General features: G+C 49.2%; 2 protein-coding genes across 2 annotated transcripts in view; both read left to right on the top strand.

Moving 5' to 3' along the window:
- LOC147669095 (organic solute transporter subunit alpha-like) overlaps positions 1-18,112 on the top strand; it is an 83,388-nt gene that overhangs the window by 18,923 nt on the left and 46,353 nt on the right. Inside the window, exon 2 of the mRNA XM_086948231.1 lies at positions 10,041-10,135. Within this exon, the coding sequence (XP_086804357.1) occupies positions 10,041-10,135 (95 nt within the window). The remainder of the gene's footprint in view (positions 1-10,040; positions 10,136-18,112) is intronic.
- On the top strand, positions 6,618-8,702 carry LOC147669096 (uncharacterized). The gene has a single exon (XM_086948230.1). The coding sequence runs from the start codon at positions 6,638-6,640 to the stop codon at positions 8,141-8,143; it is 1,506 nt and encodes a 501-aa protein (XP_086804356.1). The 5' UTR covers positions 6,618-6,637; the 3' UTR covers positions 8,144-8,702.

Below are 18,112 nucleotides of genomic sequence, written 5' to 3'. Positions count from 1 at the left end.
GCTTTTAAGCTCAATGCGCATGCGCATTGAGCTTAAATTTCTCGTGCACTGCAAGGAATCGCCACGATTCCTTGCAAGTTGGATAAAGAGTGGATAAGCCACCATAGTCTCGCTTGCTCGATGCGCATGCGCATCGACAGGCGAGACCTAAAAATGAGGCTCTGCACGTATGACATAGAAGCTGATGCTTGCCATGCCTCTTATGTAAGGAGGCAGTTTGATTTTGCGCGAATTTGGCCCATGGGCATTTAAGCGCTTTACATGACAATCGGAGCATTTGGGTTACAGTTTACTTATGTGCCTATTATTAAATTCCTGGTTCAAGACACGCCCCCAGACACGCCCCTATACACGCCCCTAAATACCTACCCAGTCTAATTAGTGAGTACCGGCACTTCTAATTTCCCATTTAAAGCACTGCCCCAGACTTGTGAGTCTGTTAGTTAGTTTGAAAAGGATAGTGGAGGGATAGAAGAGGAAGGGTATAGAAAGTGTTTTTTTGGAGATCATAGCAGTAAAAAAGGTTTGGGAAGAGTCAGAGGGAAGGGTTTAGAAAGACCTGTTTGAGAGATCTGTATATTAAAAGAGGTTTGAGATGGCGCAAGGAGGGGTAGAGGAGGGAAGTGTCTAGAAAGGGTTACTTTGGGGATCGTAGTTGTAGAATGTGTAATGTTCCTTCCTTGCCCCCAAACTCACTGCACTGAGCCTCAGTATGGTGAAGAACTGCTTTATTGTTCATTAACAAAAGTAATCATGAGCATAGGGCGCCGAGCGTCTGTTCGCTATAAGCTCCGGTCGCCAACTGTCGTTTTCCCCGTTCGCGCCTTCAATCTCCCTCTGCTGCGCATGCGCGCGCCTTCCGCTCCAGTCTATGGCGTGACGCGTCATCGCGTACACGCTCATAGACTAGAGCGCACACCACATATCTCCCCCCTTTAACAGTGACAAGATAACATTCGCCCCAAACTCACTAGGTGTCCCTCAGTCCCAAGGTCTAAGTCTCTGGAGGGCACCTGGGCAGTATCAGTGCATATGACTAGTGTCCACTCATTTCAAAGTCTCTATATCGAGAGGGCACAGTAACTGACCTGCCGCTTCGGGTGTGTCTTACCGGCCTGTTCTCTTCCACCTCTCTCTCTCCTCGTGATTCCTCACCGTCTCTCTGTGCTACACCGGCCGGTGTACCTTCTCTGTCGGTAGACTCTGTGTTGGGAGTTTCCACTTCTCTGTCATCTCCTTCACCATCCCACAGGTCTTGGGCATTGTGTCCCAGTAGAGGTCTTGATTCTTGGGACTGCTCCTGTATCTCCTCCTCCTCGGACTTGGGCCACACTATTATTTTGTTGACTCTGGCCATGCGGTCTTGGGACCACACTTTGCCGTCGCTGAGGAGAGCCGCCCTGCCTCGCACCTCCTTGACCTGTAAGGGCTGGCTAAACTTGCTTTCACCTTTCTTTTGTATGGTAGGGAGTTTGACCCTGACCCATTCTCCTTCTTCCAACTCTTTTTCCTTTGCGTTGCGTCGTTTGTCATAGTGTGCCGCGTAAATCTTCTGGGCCTTCTCCAGGTTGTGCTGGACCACTGCAGGGGACCACTTGCTTGTGATGGTCTTTTCTCTCCACACTACATTGTCCCGGGTGAACGGATGTCGTCCTCTTAGCACTTGGAATGGACTGTACCCCACCACCGTGGGGGTGATCCTGTAGGCCCACAGCATGCTCATCACTTCGGTCTCCCAGTCTTTTCCCTGTGAGATGGCTGCCTGTATGGATCCCATTAGCACGCGGTTAAACCGCTCCACTTGGCCGTTGCATGCTGGGTGATAGACAGCCGTGTGTCTTGACTCAATCCCGTTCCTCCTCATAAATCGAATCCACTTGTCCGACACAAATTGGGGTCCATTGTCACTGAGAATGGATTTGGGTATGCCTTCTCTTAAGAACACTGATGTCAGAAATTTGTCCACTTCAGGCCATTTGGAATACTTATCTATCACCACACATAAATATTTGTTCACACCTCTGCTGTCCAGGACGGGCCCCAGTATGTCAATGGCCACGTTCTCCCAGGGGCTTTGTGGGGTGTCAAACTTTCCCAAGGCTGGTCTGAGTGGTCGTAGCACCTTGTCCGCTCCTTGGCATTGCCCACACTCCCTCACTTGTCTTTCTATGTGGACATCCATGCCTGGCCACCAATACATCTGCTTGACTCGTGCTTTGGTCTTTACGATGCCCAGGTGTCCTTCATGCAGTTGTTTCAACAACCTGGGTATCAGTGTTTCCGGTGGCACTACCCTTTCTCCTCTGTATAGGAAAATTCCCGAATCGCTCAGGGACAGTTCCTCTCTCATCTCGTAGAACCTCTGCACTCCTTCCTTGAGCTTCTTTTTGTCCGGCCATCCAGACGTCAGATGTCTTTTTATCTCTACCTTCTCCGCATCTTGCTCATATGCAGCCGCCCATTCCTGACAGCTTATCGTCGTCTCATGGTCCTCCATGCTGGCCACCATCTCCTCTTTGTCCGGGGCCTCCTCCGGCGCATCCTCCATCGCCGCAGCCCGACTGAGGTAATCTGCAACCCTGTTTTGCGTTCCCGGCAGGTACTCCACGTCATAGGTGTAATCAAGTAGCTTTAATGTCATTTTCGCAATTCTCGGGGTCGCCGTGTCATGGCCCGAGGACGTCAGGACTTTAATCAGGGGTTTGTGATCTGTTTGAAGCTTGAATCTCGTACCCCAAATGAACTGCCGAAACTTGCCCATGGCCCAAGTGACCGCCAGCATCTCTTTTTCAATGACGCTGTACCTTTGTTCCGTCGGGGACAGCGCGCGGGAGGCAAAGCTGATGGTTTCGATGGATCCATCTTCCCTCTCCTGTGCCAAGACTGCCCCTAAGCCCTTGTCGCTTGCATCCGTCGTCACTATGGTCTTGCCAGTGGGGACGTACCCTTGCAGCGGAACAGCTTGGCTGATGCTATCCTTTATCGTGTCAAATTCAGATTGCGCTTCCGAGTCCCAATCAAACTTTGCCTTGTCTCTGATGAGTTGCCTCATTCTGTATGTTCTGGTGGCAAAGTGCCTCACGAACTTGCTGTAATACTCAGCCATTCCGAGGAATGACCGCACTTCCTCCTTGGTACTCGGAGCTTTGGCATTCCTGATGGCTTTCACGTTTTGTTCCTTGGGTGAAATACCATGTGTGCCGATTTCGTGGCCCAAGTACGTTACCGAGTGAGTCCCAATCTTACATTTGCTCCATTCTGCAGTTAGTCCCTTGCTTTGCAGCACTCCTAGGACTCTGTGTAGCTTCCTGTCGTGATCTCCCTTGGTGGCACCCATCACCAGAATGTCATCCTGGAAGTACTGCACCCCTGAGATGTCCTTGAACAACCGGTGCATCAGCTTCTGAAATACGGCCGCTGCAGATGCTAGACCAAAGGGCATCCTCCAGAACTGGTAGCACCCGAAGGGCGTAATGAAGGAGGTGTACTTCCTGCTCAAGGGATGCAGCTCAATTTGATAGTACGCCGACGTGAGGTCTATGGTGGAGAAATGGGTAACACCTTTCGTCTTTGCCAGCATCTCCTCGATCCTGGGAAGGGGAAATTTCTCCACGACGAGGTTTTTATTGAGCTCTCGGAGGTCCACACAGAGACGAACCTTTCCATTAGGTTTCTTGACTACCACCAAGGGGGATAGCCACTCCGAACTGTCCACCGGCTCTATGATGCCTTGCTCCTCCAGCCTGAGAAGTTCTTGTTGCACCGCTCCACTAGTGGACATGGGTATATTCCTGACTTTGTGTACTACTGGTACTGCTCCCTCCTTGAGGACCATTTTGTGGACGAATTTGTCCAGTTTACCGACCGTACCCTCGAAAACTTTGGGGTATGCAGATTTCCAGTCCTCTTCTTTCGTGAGGGGCCACTCGTCTGTTAACAGTATTTGTTCTCTCCCGCCTGGGTTGAGTATGATTCCCAGATCTCCTGCGTCTCTCCATCCAAGCACCGATGGGCCCTTCTCAGCAACGTACAGGGTGCATGTGGCCGACCTCCCTCTGAATTCAAATGTGAAGTCTCGGCACCCCACCAGGGGAATGGCATTCTCAGTGTACGAGATGGGTTTGATGTCCGGTGGCAGTAGGTCAGGTCCCACTACTGGTGCGAAGTCTTCGTCCCATATGGATCTTTGTACGATGGTCCAGGGAGATCCTGAGTCGACGGCCACGTGTACCTTCACTCCACCTATGAGCATGTCCGTGCGCGGCTTATCTCTTCGCTTCCCTGACACCTCCAGCACCTGGTCTTCAATACACAGCACCATATCACCCTCTTCTAGGTCGTCTTCCTCACTGATTTCCGCATTGGCAGATTCGACACACTTGACCGTGGATTTCTTCCCCTTCTTGCGGCATACTTTTTCAAAATGGCCGACCAGGCCGCAGAACGCGCATCTGGCGCGGAACGCGGGGCAGCGTTTATCTTGAGCGGAATGCGCCGTGCTACCACATCTATAACATGAGAACTTATTGCCTGTGCTGGGGCGGACCGTCTGTTTCCCTGTCCATTTTGTACCCTTCCTCAGTTCTCCATACGTCGCCTTTTGATTACTGAGCTGTGAGGCTTCATCTATTTTGTTAATCATCTGTCTCTGCGTGCCTTCCCTTTTGGCCGCATCTGCGCCGCGTTTAGACATTTCGGCCTTTTTCACCATTGCCACGACTTCCTTGAGCGAGGTTTCGTTCTGCGCCCATAGCTTGTCCTGCACGGCCCTGCTAGTGGTGTGCATAACAATCTGGTCTTTTATGTATTCATCCTGTAGGGCACCATACTTGCACGTGATGGCCAGTCGTCGGAGCGCAGCCACGTAGTCGTCAATGGATTCACCTGCCTCTTGTTTCCTCTGTTGGAAATTGTAACGGTCTATGGAGACACAGACTGCTGGGCGGAAATGGCTGTCCAAGTCTTCTAGTGCATTTTTGAAGACATCTGTCTCCGTCGCAGCCCTCTCCTTGGGCACCAAGTTCTTGAACACTCTTACCCCTTCTGGGCCTAAATTATGGAGTAACAGTCTCTTTTTCCTCGCCGGGGTGTACTCCTCCCCATTCTCGTCCTCCAGTGCCTCAATGTAATTTTGAAAGTATTCCTTCCAATCCTCCCATTTTAACTGAGGTTCCCCCGGTCTGGGCAGGAATGGAATGGGGGCCATCAGAGCTGAGGCTTGATTCGCCATCCTGGCTTCCCCCCTGGGGTCTATCGCCTGGGCACCGGGCTGGTCTGGCACCCTGGAAGCTCCTGCACTCCCTGCCGCGTCACCTTGACTCCTGGGACTACCTGGGGTACTGTCCCTTATGGCTTGCGTGGGGTTGTCTGCCTGCGCCCCTTCCTCTGGCTTGGGGGTGATGCCTTTGGTTGCCAGGGTGCTGGCTGTAGGCTCTGTTCTGTTGGGCAGCACTGACCTGGATGCCTATGCAGTAGTCTGGCTTTTCTGTTGCTGCTGCGCTGCTGCCACGCCCTCTGCTCGTGCTGGTTGCTGTTCTGTCCCTCTGGCTGGTGTGGGGCTGTTGGAGGGTGCTTGCTCCTGTCCACTGTGCTCGATGGTGTTCGTGGTACCACCCTCGTCGCCAATGTAATGTTCCTTTCTTGCCCCCAAACTCACTGCACTGAGCCTCAGTATGGTGAAGAACTGCTTTATTGTTCATTAACAAAAGTAATCATGAGCATAGGGCGCCGAGCGTCTGTTCGCTATAAGCTCCGGTCGCCAACTGTCGTTTTCCCCGTTCGCGCCTTCAATCTCCCTCTGCTGCGCATGCGCGCGCCTTCCGCTCCAGTCTATGGCGTGACGCGTCATCGCGTACACGCTCATAGACTAGAGCGCACACCACATAATGGAGTTTAGGATGAGTCGGAGAGTGGAGGTAGAGGATATTTTGAGAGAGGTATAGGGTGAGATAATAGGGTAGTGCATTAGACATGCTGAATTAGAAGTAGATTAATAAATTTAAAGATACACAAGTACATGAAAGGTACGTATAAGGAAGGTAATATGTGTAGAATTAAGTTGCATTTAATAAATTCAGACTTTCAAGTGTAACTATAAGCAAATATATTTGTATTTATAGGTAATATTTTTTGCATATAAGTATAAATGCTATTTCTGAACAATCAAGAACAGGATGATTACTTCAGATTGGTATAAAAAGCACATACACTAAGGCATTGTAAGCAACTTAATGGGGAAAATTACCAAAATTGATACGCAGTACTCTAAATAATCAGTCTCAAGACTATATGAGCTGATTGGTGACCATTTCGCGGTAGTTTTCCCACCTATGAATGCAGGACGCTGTGCGTGTTGCTATGGTGATCAGCCTCACACCGTATGATCTGACTGGTTACCATTTCGCAATAGTTCTCCCACTACGCATAGCGTGCGTGCGCTGTGCGTGCTGCCATGGTGATCAGCCTCACACCGTATGATCTGATTAGTCGTGACCCTTTGCGTTTGTTCTCCCACCAACGACTCCAGGACGCCGTGCGTGCGCCGTGCGTGCTGCCATGGTGACACGCATGGTAGTGCGGCGTGGTTTGAAGAGTCCGTTTCCGGTTTTGGAGCGTTCGTTCCGGTCTGGAACTGAAAATGTCCCCCGGACCAGACAGACACGTCGGCTGTCATGGCTTCCAGGGGGCCCCAGAGGTGAAGCCCCGCGCCCTGCCGCTGGTGGTGAACCAGCAGGTCCTGGCGGGGCGCACCCAGGCCGTGAAGCCCGTCGGGGCCTGGGTGGAGAGCGGCTGGGACGACGAAGGAGAGAGCCGGGCCGTGCTCTCCGCGCTGTACGTGGAGGAGGAACTCAACAAGCAGGAGAAGGAGAAGCAGGAGCGGCTGAGGCGGTTCCAGAGCGAGGTGAAGCTCAGGGTGAACCAGCAGGCACGGCTGAGGAAGGAGCAGCAGCTGCTGAGGTCCTATGCAGCGGCCCAGAAGGAAGGGGCGGTCGTGCAGCAGTCCTCAGAGGCTGCTGGGCACCTGACCCCCAAGAGGAACACGTGTCTGTACCGAAATAATGCGGATCTGGCCATCTGCAGTCCTGGGGCCCAGTGGGTGAATGCACAGCAGCTTGGGGGCCACATGGAGGAAGGTGCAGATGAAGAGGGCGGCCAAGATGGCAGGGAAGTATTCCAGCAGCAAGCCAGAGCTCTCAGCAAAACCATGAAGCATGTGCGGCGCAGCCTGGTGGCCTGTAAGACTGTGCACGAAGGAGAAAGCCCATCAGAGCTTCCTGGTGGGATCTGGAAGGTTTCTCCAACCAGAGATAAACCCGTGTCTCGCACTTCACCAGATCGCATATGTCAGGAGGAGGACGTTGTGGAAGGACATCATGACCTGCCAGCTGAATTGCACAACCAGATTTTGTTTAAAAGCCAGATGGGGAAGGAGGATGGTTGTCAAAGTAGAGCAGAGCCTGTACAGATTTGTAATCGATTGTTGAAAAAACCCTACCCCACAGGCCCAGCACCAGCATTCAGCACTGATTATCGGGCCGCACTTGTACTGCGACCAAGCACAGATCTAGAAGATAACAAAAAACAACGTGAATATCAGTACTTGATGTACAGACGACTTTTTATGGACATTGAGCGGGAGCAGGTAAAGGAAATTTGCAGGCAAAAACGACATGAAAAGAGAATAGCTAAGATTAAGATAGAAAAGGAGCTTCATCGGCATGCAGAGGAGCAGGGGATCAGGACCCTTGCCAAACTGCAAGACACCCATTCTGGGGAGAGTGAAAGCAAAGTAGTAGCACAGCTTAAAGAGGAAGAGCGACAGTGGAAAGTTACCCAAGACAAAAAACGGAAAAACAAAGAAAACAGTCGATATATTGATGCCTTAAGAGCTCAGACGAGAGAGAAGATCCAGCAGCACAATATTGAATTGCCACCGCTGTGCTGCTGTGGGACAGATTTCTGGGATTCTCACCCTGATACCTGTGCCAACAACTGTTGTTTCTACAGAAATCATAAGGCATACACCCAAGCTCTTCAGTCTGTGATCGCCTCGTACGACTTATGTGAGGGAAATGCAGTAGCCAAATTCTCCACTCGGGCCATCTCTTCGGCACGACTGGCCCACTCAATCGAGAATCCATAATCAACGTATTCATAAATTGCTGTCCGTTTGCAGAATTGTGGCTCTAATTTATAGTGGCAGTTTTGACAGTAATGAAGACAGAAATCTGGATCATTAAAGGACTGAAAAATGTGATGAAAGCCTGTAAAGAGGATGTTTCATTACTCTAGCGATTTAAAACTCTGGCGATTTTAAAACGCAATGACCAATCCTTTCTATTTTAGCATTTTAGGGGTGGTTGAACGTGTGTTTTCATAAAGTAATTTTGTACTTTTTGTTGATTAAATGCACAGTCTCATGCTATACTGATGTAATGGGGCCCAGTTGAATGGGAAACACATTTACAGAGTTTTGAAAAGTGAGTGGTTCTAAGTACATCATTCCAGCAAAGACATGACCTTGGACTTGAGAAAAGCCTGCCCTTTTCAAAACTACCATAAGTCGTTTAGTAAGGAATTGAACTTGTGATGTCTGATTTTGGGACTTTCTCCAGTCTTTTAAAAAAAAAGTTTTTGCTTTCATATCAGTTTTTTTTCTCCAATTTTTTTATTTTAAATAAAGTGACATAAAAATACACAAATTAGCTTGAAGGTCTGTGTTTATACAATACTGCTTTAAATCTCAATATTTTATCTTCCTTATACATGGATACCCTTTTCATGTAGTCTTGTATCTATACATTTATTACTTTACTCCTACTGTAGAAGAAAGAATACATTGAAAAAACGTTCACTCTATCAAATGCAGTACTCTGTCTCCCACTATACCTCTCTCAATATGTCATCTACCTCCACTCTCTGACTCATCTCAAACCCCATTCTACTTCTATGATCTCCAAAATAAGCCTTTGTAGACTCTTCCTACTTCGGCTTACCCAAAACCTCCTTTAACTACTATGATCTCCAATTAACCTTCTTTCTAAATACTTCCATCATGTATCCCTTCTTTGACTCATCCCAGCCCTCATTTTACTACTGTGATCTCCCTAATCCCTTTCTAGAGACTCTTCCCTACTCTCTCTCATTTTTACTCATTCCAAACCTCATCTTATTACTATGAACTGTCAAATAACATTTTCTAGACTCTTTCCTCTTCTATACCTCCTTTATCCTATTCAATACATTTAACAGACTCTCATTACTTGCATTTCTATTTTCCTATACTAATGTGCCATGAATCGTTTTGGGTTCCAGAGCAGCATGCTAGTTGCGGAAAAGCACTGTGATGCTTCATAAGGGGTAGTAAGCACGATATAAATACAATTACAACTTTCTGGCTATTTATTTTGAACCTTTGACCTAATATCACCTCATACATTTCTCTGGGGTAGGCCCTTGCTATTGAGCCAGGCTACCAAAGGTGATCCAAAATTTCACTGTTTACCATAGTTTGTCCTTTTTAGGCCTCAAGGGAGCATATCAGAGCCTCAATACCATACTAATGTATAGGTATTAAGTACCCTTAGTGGTTACTCCTGCATTTTGTTTAAGCATATCGGAGCCCACAGCACAACAGTACTTTCTCTTACCCATAGCCTGTAAGTGCAGATTCCCTAAAGCTATGGCATTGATGCAGACAAGGACCTAGATACTGCCCACACCCCTGTATGGCAGCTCACTGTCTGAAATGTTTTATAGTCATTCCATGGGCCACTGCCTCATCTCCACTCAACAAAAGTTAGAAAATTCGAATTCTCAAGATAATGATGTGTGGGGTCAGGAGAGTTCTTTGTCTCTGCTGGGTTGCTTCAGCTCTTAATACATACCTAAAATGTCTCTTTTCCTTGGCAGGAGTGACTGCTCTATTCGGAGTTCTAGAATCCAATAGTTAAATCTCTTTTCCTTGGCAGCAGCTCTAGCTCTCTTCTGGGTTCTATCAGCTAACTCTTAAATTCTTAACATGTCTCTCTCCCTTACAGGTTCCCTCCTCGCCTCATTCTACATTTGATCAACAACCTCAGCGTGCCCACCGCCTGCTTCTCACAGCCCCCCAAGTCGGCAGACCTTCTCCAACGTACGTTTGTGAAATATTCAATGAATGATACAGCCATTGTACACTTGGGTCCCAGCTTTATCCGATTTGTACATTATGGGGTGTTGTAAACCGGACTCACAAAGGGCGACGCTGGGAGGTTCTGTAAATTTACGCTCTGACTGAAAGAACTTCGCCACTGGTTCCTTTTTACATGTGCTCAGGTTAACTTTGGGGTTTTTGTTTATTGCAGTGTGCCACATATCTCTTCGGTGCCCATTTGTACCCATGGGTTGCTCTTTGTTTCTTAGAGCCCATGTGTGCACCATCTCCACCCAGTTACCATGAGTTTCCCATCTAATTCCGGTGCCCATGCATGCTTTATTGCGCCCTTTAGCCCATGTGCTTCCCATCACGCTCTGGTGCCCATGTATGTTTTATATCACCCCTTAGCCCATGTGTTTCCCATCTCACTCCAGTGCCCAAGTGTTCTTCAGTTCACCCCTTAGCCCATGTGCTTTTCATCTCGCTCAGGTGCCCATGCGTGCCTCATTGTACCCCTTAGTCTGTGTCACCCATCTCTCTCTGATGCCCTTATGTCACAGCTCTGCTTTGCCATCCCTGCTATGCTTTTTACCAGTGCCTTTGTGCCCGCCTCACCATGCTGCCATGTGTGTTTCATTGCACCCCTCAGCCCATATATTGCACATCTCTCCTGTATGCCCCATTTCTATCTACAGCCATCTCGGCTATGCCTTTAACCAGTCCTCATACTTTTCCCATTTTGCCCCCAGTGCCATGTATGCCTTGTCTCTCCCTGATCGCATATGTCCCTAGAAACCACATGTTCCCAGACTCTCCTTAGTGACCATGTGCGCTCTGACTCTCCCTGATACTTCCCAGTGACCACCTGGACCCTCTGTAATCTCTCCTCAGTGATTACATGTGACCAGACTCTCTCTGATCTCCTCTCTCCCCAGTGACCTCATGCTCCTGTACTCTCCCCAGTGACCACATGCGCCGCATCTCCCCAGTGACCGCATGCAACCAGACTCCCCCATCTGCAGTGACCACATGCACACTGAACTTTCTGTGATCTTATCTCACCCTATTCGCCTAGACTCCCCCAGCTCCCTAGTGACCACAAGCACCTGAACTGCTCCATCTCCCGAATGACCACATGCACCCCGACCCTCCCCCAATTCCCCAGTTTCCATATGCACCTAGACTCTCCTTTATCTCATTTCTCCCTAATCGCCACATGCGACTCAACTCTCCTTACCAGTGAGCACAAGCTCCCCGACTCTCCCTTATCTCATCTCACCCCAGTAACCACATGCTCCTGGACTGCTTCCATCTCCTGAGTGACCACAATCGCCCGTACTCTCCCGTACCTCATCTCGCCCCAGAGACCACAAGTGCCCGGACTCTCCCTTATCATATCTCCACAGAGACCAGAAGCGCCCGTACTCTCCCTTCTCATCTCTCCCCACTGACCACAGGTTCCCGGACTCTCCTCCTTCTCCCCACTCACCAAATGCGCCCGGTCTCTCCCTTTTCTCTTTTTGCCCAAGGTACCACGTGCACCCAGATTCTCCCTAATAACTTCAACCCCCAGTGACCACATGCTCCATGTTCGCGGACTCTCCCTTATATCTTCTCTCCTCAGTGACCACAAGCTTCAGGACTCTTCTCTCCAGTGACCACATCTGCCCGACTATCCCTTATCTCATCTCTCTCTAGTGACCACATGCGCCCATTCTCCATATTTCATTTCTCCCCAGTGACCACATGCGCCCGTCCCTCCCCCTTCTTCCCTGTGACCACAAGTATGCGGACTCTTCCTTATCTCATCTCTCCTGTGTGACCAAAAGCGCCCAAACTCTTCCTTATCTCATCTCTCCCCAATGACCTCATGCACCCGTCTCTCCCCCTTCTCCCCAGTGACCACAAGCTCCAGGACTCTCTCTTATCGCAGGGACCACAAGCGCTTGAATGCCTCACCTCCCGAATGACCTCATGCACCCAGACCCTCCCCCAATTCCCCAGTGACCGTATGCACCTAGACTCCTTTCTCATCTCTCCCCAGTGACCACATGCACCTGGTCTCTCCCTTATATCATCTCTCCCACAGTGACCACAAGCCCCTGGAATCTCCTCCTCCTCAGGGACCACAAGGTACTGGGCTCTCCCTTATCTACTTTCTCCCCAGGGACCACATGCACCCAGACTCTACCCCTTCTCACAGGTGACCCCAAGTGCCCGGACTCTCCCTTATCTCATCTCCAGCCAGTGACCACATGCGCCTGGACTATCCCCAGTGACCACTTATACCCCAACTCTGTTCCCCAGTGACCACAGGCACCCAGACTCCTTTATCTCATCTCTTCTGAGTGACTACAAGCGCTGGATTCTCCCAAGGGACCACATAGTCCTTACTCTCCCCAGTAACCACATGCGCCCAGAATCTCCCATATCTCATTTCTCCCCGGAGACTACAGGTTCTGGAACTCTCCTCCTCCCCAGTGACCACGTGTGCCCAATTCTCCCTTATCTCATCTCTCACCAGTGACCACAGGTTCCAGGACCCTCCTCTTTCTCCCCAGTGACTACATGCGCCTTGACTCTCCCTTATCTCATCCCTCCTAAGTGACCACAGGCGCCCAGACTCTTGGAAGTCGAGGTATGTATGCCCTTTTTACAACTCCCACGGCAGCATTTTCCTTCCTTTCTCCATGGGCCCGGCTGCTCAGGGTGTCCCTGTTGATGTAGCTTCAACTGAGGCTTTCCTTCCCTGTCATTGGTTGTTACTTGTGGGTCTGGCCTGCGTGGGCTTAAACTGCCTGTGGGTGACCACAACACACATAACATGACCGAAACGGTGGTCCTAATGTGGAATTCCAGGTGTTCCAAAAGGGCTGTGGATCAAAGGAAGCTGAAAATATTATTTGCAAGGTCTATGGAAACTGCAACTTGATGAATTTTGAGAAGTGTGTTCTATTTTTCGACATTCGCTTGAAATCATGACTTTAGTGACAATTTATGCTGGATACGTCCCTTATTAGTACTAAAAAGGTTCTGCGAAAATAGTCTTGGCAGAAAGGAGTTAGTGTTATATACCTTGGCAGTGCTGCTGTGCTTAGAAAAGCTCTGAAACAGGTCCACTTACAAAGGGCATGTCTGCATCCGTTTTCCACACACGTGAAAGCTGCGTGAATCGCACACGCAGGCTGTATTTGGCTTGGCCCGGTCGACTGGGGTATATGTCCACCATGTGCAAGGAAAACCGCAGGGGCCAAGGCGAAGGAAACCAGGAAACTGCAGCTTTTGCGAAAGACAAAAATCATGGTCTTGGAGGGCGAAAAAATGTACATACTCGTCCAATCTCATGGGCTGTGTACAATCGGAGGCGAGTTGGGACAGAAAATGTGCCCAGGCACCAAAATAAAAGTGGTTAACGAATCATGCAGCTAAAAATGTGGCCTTTGGTTGCAAATCGCAGTTATTTTAAACTAATAAAGACATGCTCTATATGCCTTTTGCAAGTTATGGAAGACTGCGTGCATTATGCTTGTTACTGGCAAGCTTTGTGGTAGTAGGGAAATCAACAGTAAACAAGCATTGGCAAAGTCAGTAGGTGTAGCCTATGTTACCCTATTGGCTTTGTCAATGTGTTTTTTAAAGACGACATGGCATTAAAATAAAGAAACACTATGATGCGTTCATTGTTGACCATGTCATAGTGCTTTCTTTACTTTAAGCCATGTTGCACAGCGTCGCAAGCTGCTGTGCAGCATGGCGTAAAGCAATGTTTCCCAAACTGTGGGTTCTGGGTCAAGAACTGATTTTTGGTGAGTTGTGAAACGCCAAGCAAGAAATAAAGATGCATTTGAATTCTGTATTTATCTTGTCACATTTTCTGTGCTTCAAAGACAGAGGCCAAATGTCAGGCTATGTCTTCTGACAAGCTGCTGCTTACTGTTTTAACACAGATTGGTGTTTACAAACTCCGCTCACTTTGCAGCTATAGAAAGAAAATTAAAGGGAATTATGTGACAATCTTGGTGGGGTACAGGGAGTGTGAAAGAAGAGACTGTACAAGGCCATTTTTTGTAACACACATCAAAATGTAAATATCCGTAAATGGACTGTACACATTAAGAGGTTAGGAAAGCACAAATGAAGCACCGTTTTTGTAATTCTGAAGTGATGGAACCAATGAGTTATTAGGATCAAAACTAATCAAGCCTCTTTTCTCGCAGATGCACAAATGACAAATATCGACTGAAACCCAATGTCCATGCATTATAAATTGTATCTATTTTATCAGTAAAGCTGGATGTTTGTGCAAAACTAGTTGCCTAATCAATAGAAAATGTGCTGTCTGTATATGACAGCGTGCTTGCCTTACAATGCTTTCGTTACATCAAAAAACCACTTGACTCTCGTCTATTAAAGCAAAGTGTCATACTAAAAAGTAGTTTGTGGTTCTAAAAAGTTTGGAAAGCACTGGCCAACGTTGATTGCGCCATTGTTCTTTTTTCTTTAAGCCATATTCCACAGCAGTGCAGTGCGATATGTAAAAATTAAAAAGCGTAAGGACCAAGCCACACGAGCGGGGTGATCGGAGGAGGGAGGAGCGGCAACAGCGGGATGAGGGCAGAGGGGGAAAAAACACATGGTAGGGGCAGGCGGGGGAGGGAAGCGCATCAACAACGGACATAGCGGTGGAGGCAAAACAAGGGAGGTGAGGGGGATGGCGGAGCAGCAACAACAGACAGTGGGGGGAGGGTGAGGGAAGAAACGCGAGGGGTGTGCGGGATGAGCACCATCATGGAACTTTGGGAGGAGGGCAGGGGATCAAGCAACACGAAGGAGGTGCAGGATGGAAGGTAGGGAGTAGCACACAATGGACAGCGGGGGACTAGCAAAATGAGGGAGATGGGCTGCAGGGGCGGCTCTAGCCTCATGTTGGCCCTTGGCAGGTAGCGTAGGTAGGGGGCCCCGGAAGAGGGGTCCGGGCGGAGCACAGAGGCCAGTGAATAGGAGGGGGGGGGGGGTCAGGGTGTTTGGAAGTGGAACAGAGCCGGAGGCCACCAAATACCTGCCAGTGGCTGCCACGCAAATATGCATCCATCCTCAGAGAATTATAATATTAAGGATATATATTAACGTGGCGGCCCCTGGGGTTTGGTGGCCCTGTGCAGGTGCATGCTTGCACATGCCTAAGGCCGCCCCTGTGGGCTGGGTGAGGGAGACAGACTGCAGGCATGCAGACTCTTATAGACTGTTTCTCAAAAAGTAAAACCAAAGTACCTGTAAGAGCCTGCGACCAGTGGAGAGACGCAGGATCCTGTACGAAGTTCTTGCTCTACCACAGAGACAATAATGAAGCCCCAGGAGGAAGAAGCAGGTGGTGCTAGCCAATCGAAAGCAAGGAAACGAGTGTCATCAAAGCCAACTAATGGTAAGTAATGGGTGGGCTTTTTTTTTAGTTAACAATAGATTTCATCGACAGTGTCTGTCTGCTGTCTCCGGCGAAACATGAAATCGGCCCATCAGACCATAAAACAGGCCGGCAAACAGCTGAAAAAATGGTCCACACACTGACCTGTCAGACAAGCTGTAGGAAGCTGGCTCTCTGTATAGTGCACCCAAATGAGGCACATTGTGCAGTGTCCAGGTAAACCCCAAAGGAATCACAGATGCACAAATTACAATCCAAATGCTTTCTTTTGTGGTAGTGTGGGCGAGCAGTAAGGCATATTAGAGGGCAGTGCTAAGCATTTATAACACACAAAGGCAGTAAATGAAACACACTCAATAAAAAAAATCTGACACCAATTTATAAAAGTAACACTTACTTTTATATAAATTTATATATCAAGATCATCGGACTCTGGTAAGTACTTTTCCAGTTAAGAATTTTTACAGTTTTCAGAAATAAACGCTGCATTGTCTGGACCAACAAGGTTATCCTATGGAGAAAAGCATGTATTGCATCCGGTCACTTGCCAGCAACTTACGGGACTGTTCTTCTGGACTTGAGGTGAGTATGGGGCAAGGTCCAAGGCCACACCAACAGGTCACCTCAGGTGGCTTTAGGGCGTCCAGGTGCAGAGGTGTGTCACGACGTCAGGTGTCTCATTCACTTCAATAGTATAACACTCCGAATACAAAGAGGTTGCAAGCAGGGATGAGGACACCAGTCCGGGGGAACCCACAGAGGGGCTCAACCCTTGAGATCGTCAGGCACAAAGGGTACACCTGTGGTTCACTTTTTGTTGGGTTGTGGGGCTAGTGTGCATTGGTGACAGATTCCGGTGTAGGAGTGTCTCATGGTTGGAGGAGGCCCGTAGAAAGATGCTGCAGGTGGCGATTGGCGGTCCAGTCTGGGCAAATCCAGGCATAGGCTTGGCTCTTGTGGGTCTGGGGACCCAGTTGGCACCTTCACCTCCCTTGGACTCAGGTCCTGGAGCGCAGGTGCTTAGGTGATTTTAGCCATCGGGTGGCGGTGGTCACAGACTCACGTCTCAGTCTTTGTTTTGCAGAAGAGAAACAAACAGGACAGCTAGGCCACTCTTGATGTGGGTCTCACTGTCTCTGAAGTCCTTTGATGTGCATATCATCTTCCTCGGTGTGGGTGTCTGGGCTGGGCACAACAAGCCTTGGCTCCTGCCAGGGCCAGGTCCCCCAGGGATTTGTACTGTAAGGTTCTGATCGTTCCTGGCTTCCTCACACTTAGATGGGAGGATAGATGTGGCCTGTATGAGCACTGCTACCTCTTTCTGGATGGTTGCTGCGATGGTAGTCCCCATAGGCGGCAGGTCAGTATACCGGAACTTGTTTCTTTGGGCCTGCGGCTGCAGGGGAGTAGCTTCTCTACTCCATGAGAGTTCCTTGGGCAATTTGCGAAGCACTGACAGCCCTTCGGTTTCTTGAGGTCTGCACAGGCAGGACAAATCGGTTTCTCGCCAAAGTTCAGGTGCAGCAGACATGCCTGGTGGGGTTGATGAGAAGTCAGTCTTGCTCATCGGTTTTCAGGTCTGCAGTCAAGTCAAGTCAAGTCAAGTCAGAGAATTTATATAGCGCACTACCTACCCAGAGGGTCTCAAGGCGCTTAGAAAGGGGAGGAGGATTACTTGTCAAATATGTCAAGTCAAGTCAAGTCAGAGAATTTATATAGCGCACTACCTACCCAGAGGGTCTCAAGGCGCTTAGAAAGGGGAGGAGGATTACTTGTCAAATATCCACGTTTTAAGTTGTTTTCTGAATGCTAGGTGGTTCTGGGTGAGGCGAAGGTAAGCGGGGAGTGAGTTCCATGTTTTAGCAGCCAGGTATGAGAAGGATCTGCCTCCCATGGTGGTCCTGTTGATGCGAGGTACAGTGGCGAGGGCTTGGTTGGAAGAACGTAGTTGGCGTGAGGGGGTGTAGAAGGACAGTCATGAGTTGAGGCATTCTGGTCCGATGTCGTAGAGTGACTTGTGTGCGTGGGTTAGCAGTCGGAAAGTGATTCTCTTATTGACGGGTAGCCAGTGGAGGTCTTTCAGGTGACCGGAGATGTGTTCGTTGCGCGGGATGTCTAATATGATCCTGGCTGAGGCGTTTTGGATTCGTTGGAGTTTCTTCTGGAGTTTAGCGGTAGTACCTGCGTAGAGGGTGTTTCCGTAGTCCAGTCGGCTCGTGACTAGAGCATGGGTGACTGTTTTCCTTGTTTCGGTGGGGATCCGGCGAAATGTTTTTCTGAGCATGCGAAGAATGTTGAAGCAGGATGAGGATATGGCGCTGACTTGTCTGTTCATTGAGAGTGAAGAATCCAGGATGACGCCTAGGTTCCGTGCGTGGTCTGTCGGGATGGGTGCTTTTCCAAGGGCTTCCGGCCACCAGGAGTCGTCCCATGCAGAGGGGGATGTACCTAAGATGAGGACTTCTGTTTTGTCTGAGTTCAGTTTCAGACGGCTTTGTTTCATCCATTCGGCAACTTCTTTCATTCCTTCGTGTAGGTTAGTTTTGGCGGTG

Source organism: Lissotriton vulgaris, unplaced genomic scaffold (assembly GCF_964263255.1).
Source record: "Lissotriton vulgaris unplaced genomic scaffold, aLisVul1.2 SCAFFOLD_3332, whole genome shotgun sequence".
Taxonomy (NCBI): Eukaryota; Metazoa; Chordata; class Amphibia; order Caudata; family Salamandridae; genus Lissotriton; species Lissotriton vulgaris.
Note: the sequence above shows the minus strand (reverse complement) of the source record. Positions and strands in the feature narration are given on the sequence as shown.

What these genes read in the sequence shown, in the direction of transcription:
- LOC147669096 (XM_086948230.1), top strand. Translation starts at nt 6,638, where the DNA reads ATGTCCCCCGGACCAGACAGACACGTCGGCTGTCATGGCTTCCAGGGG.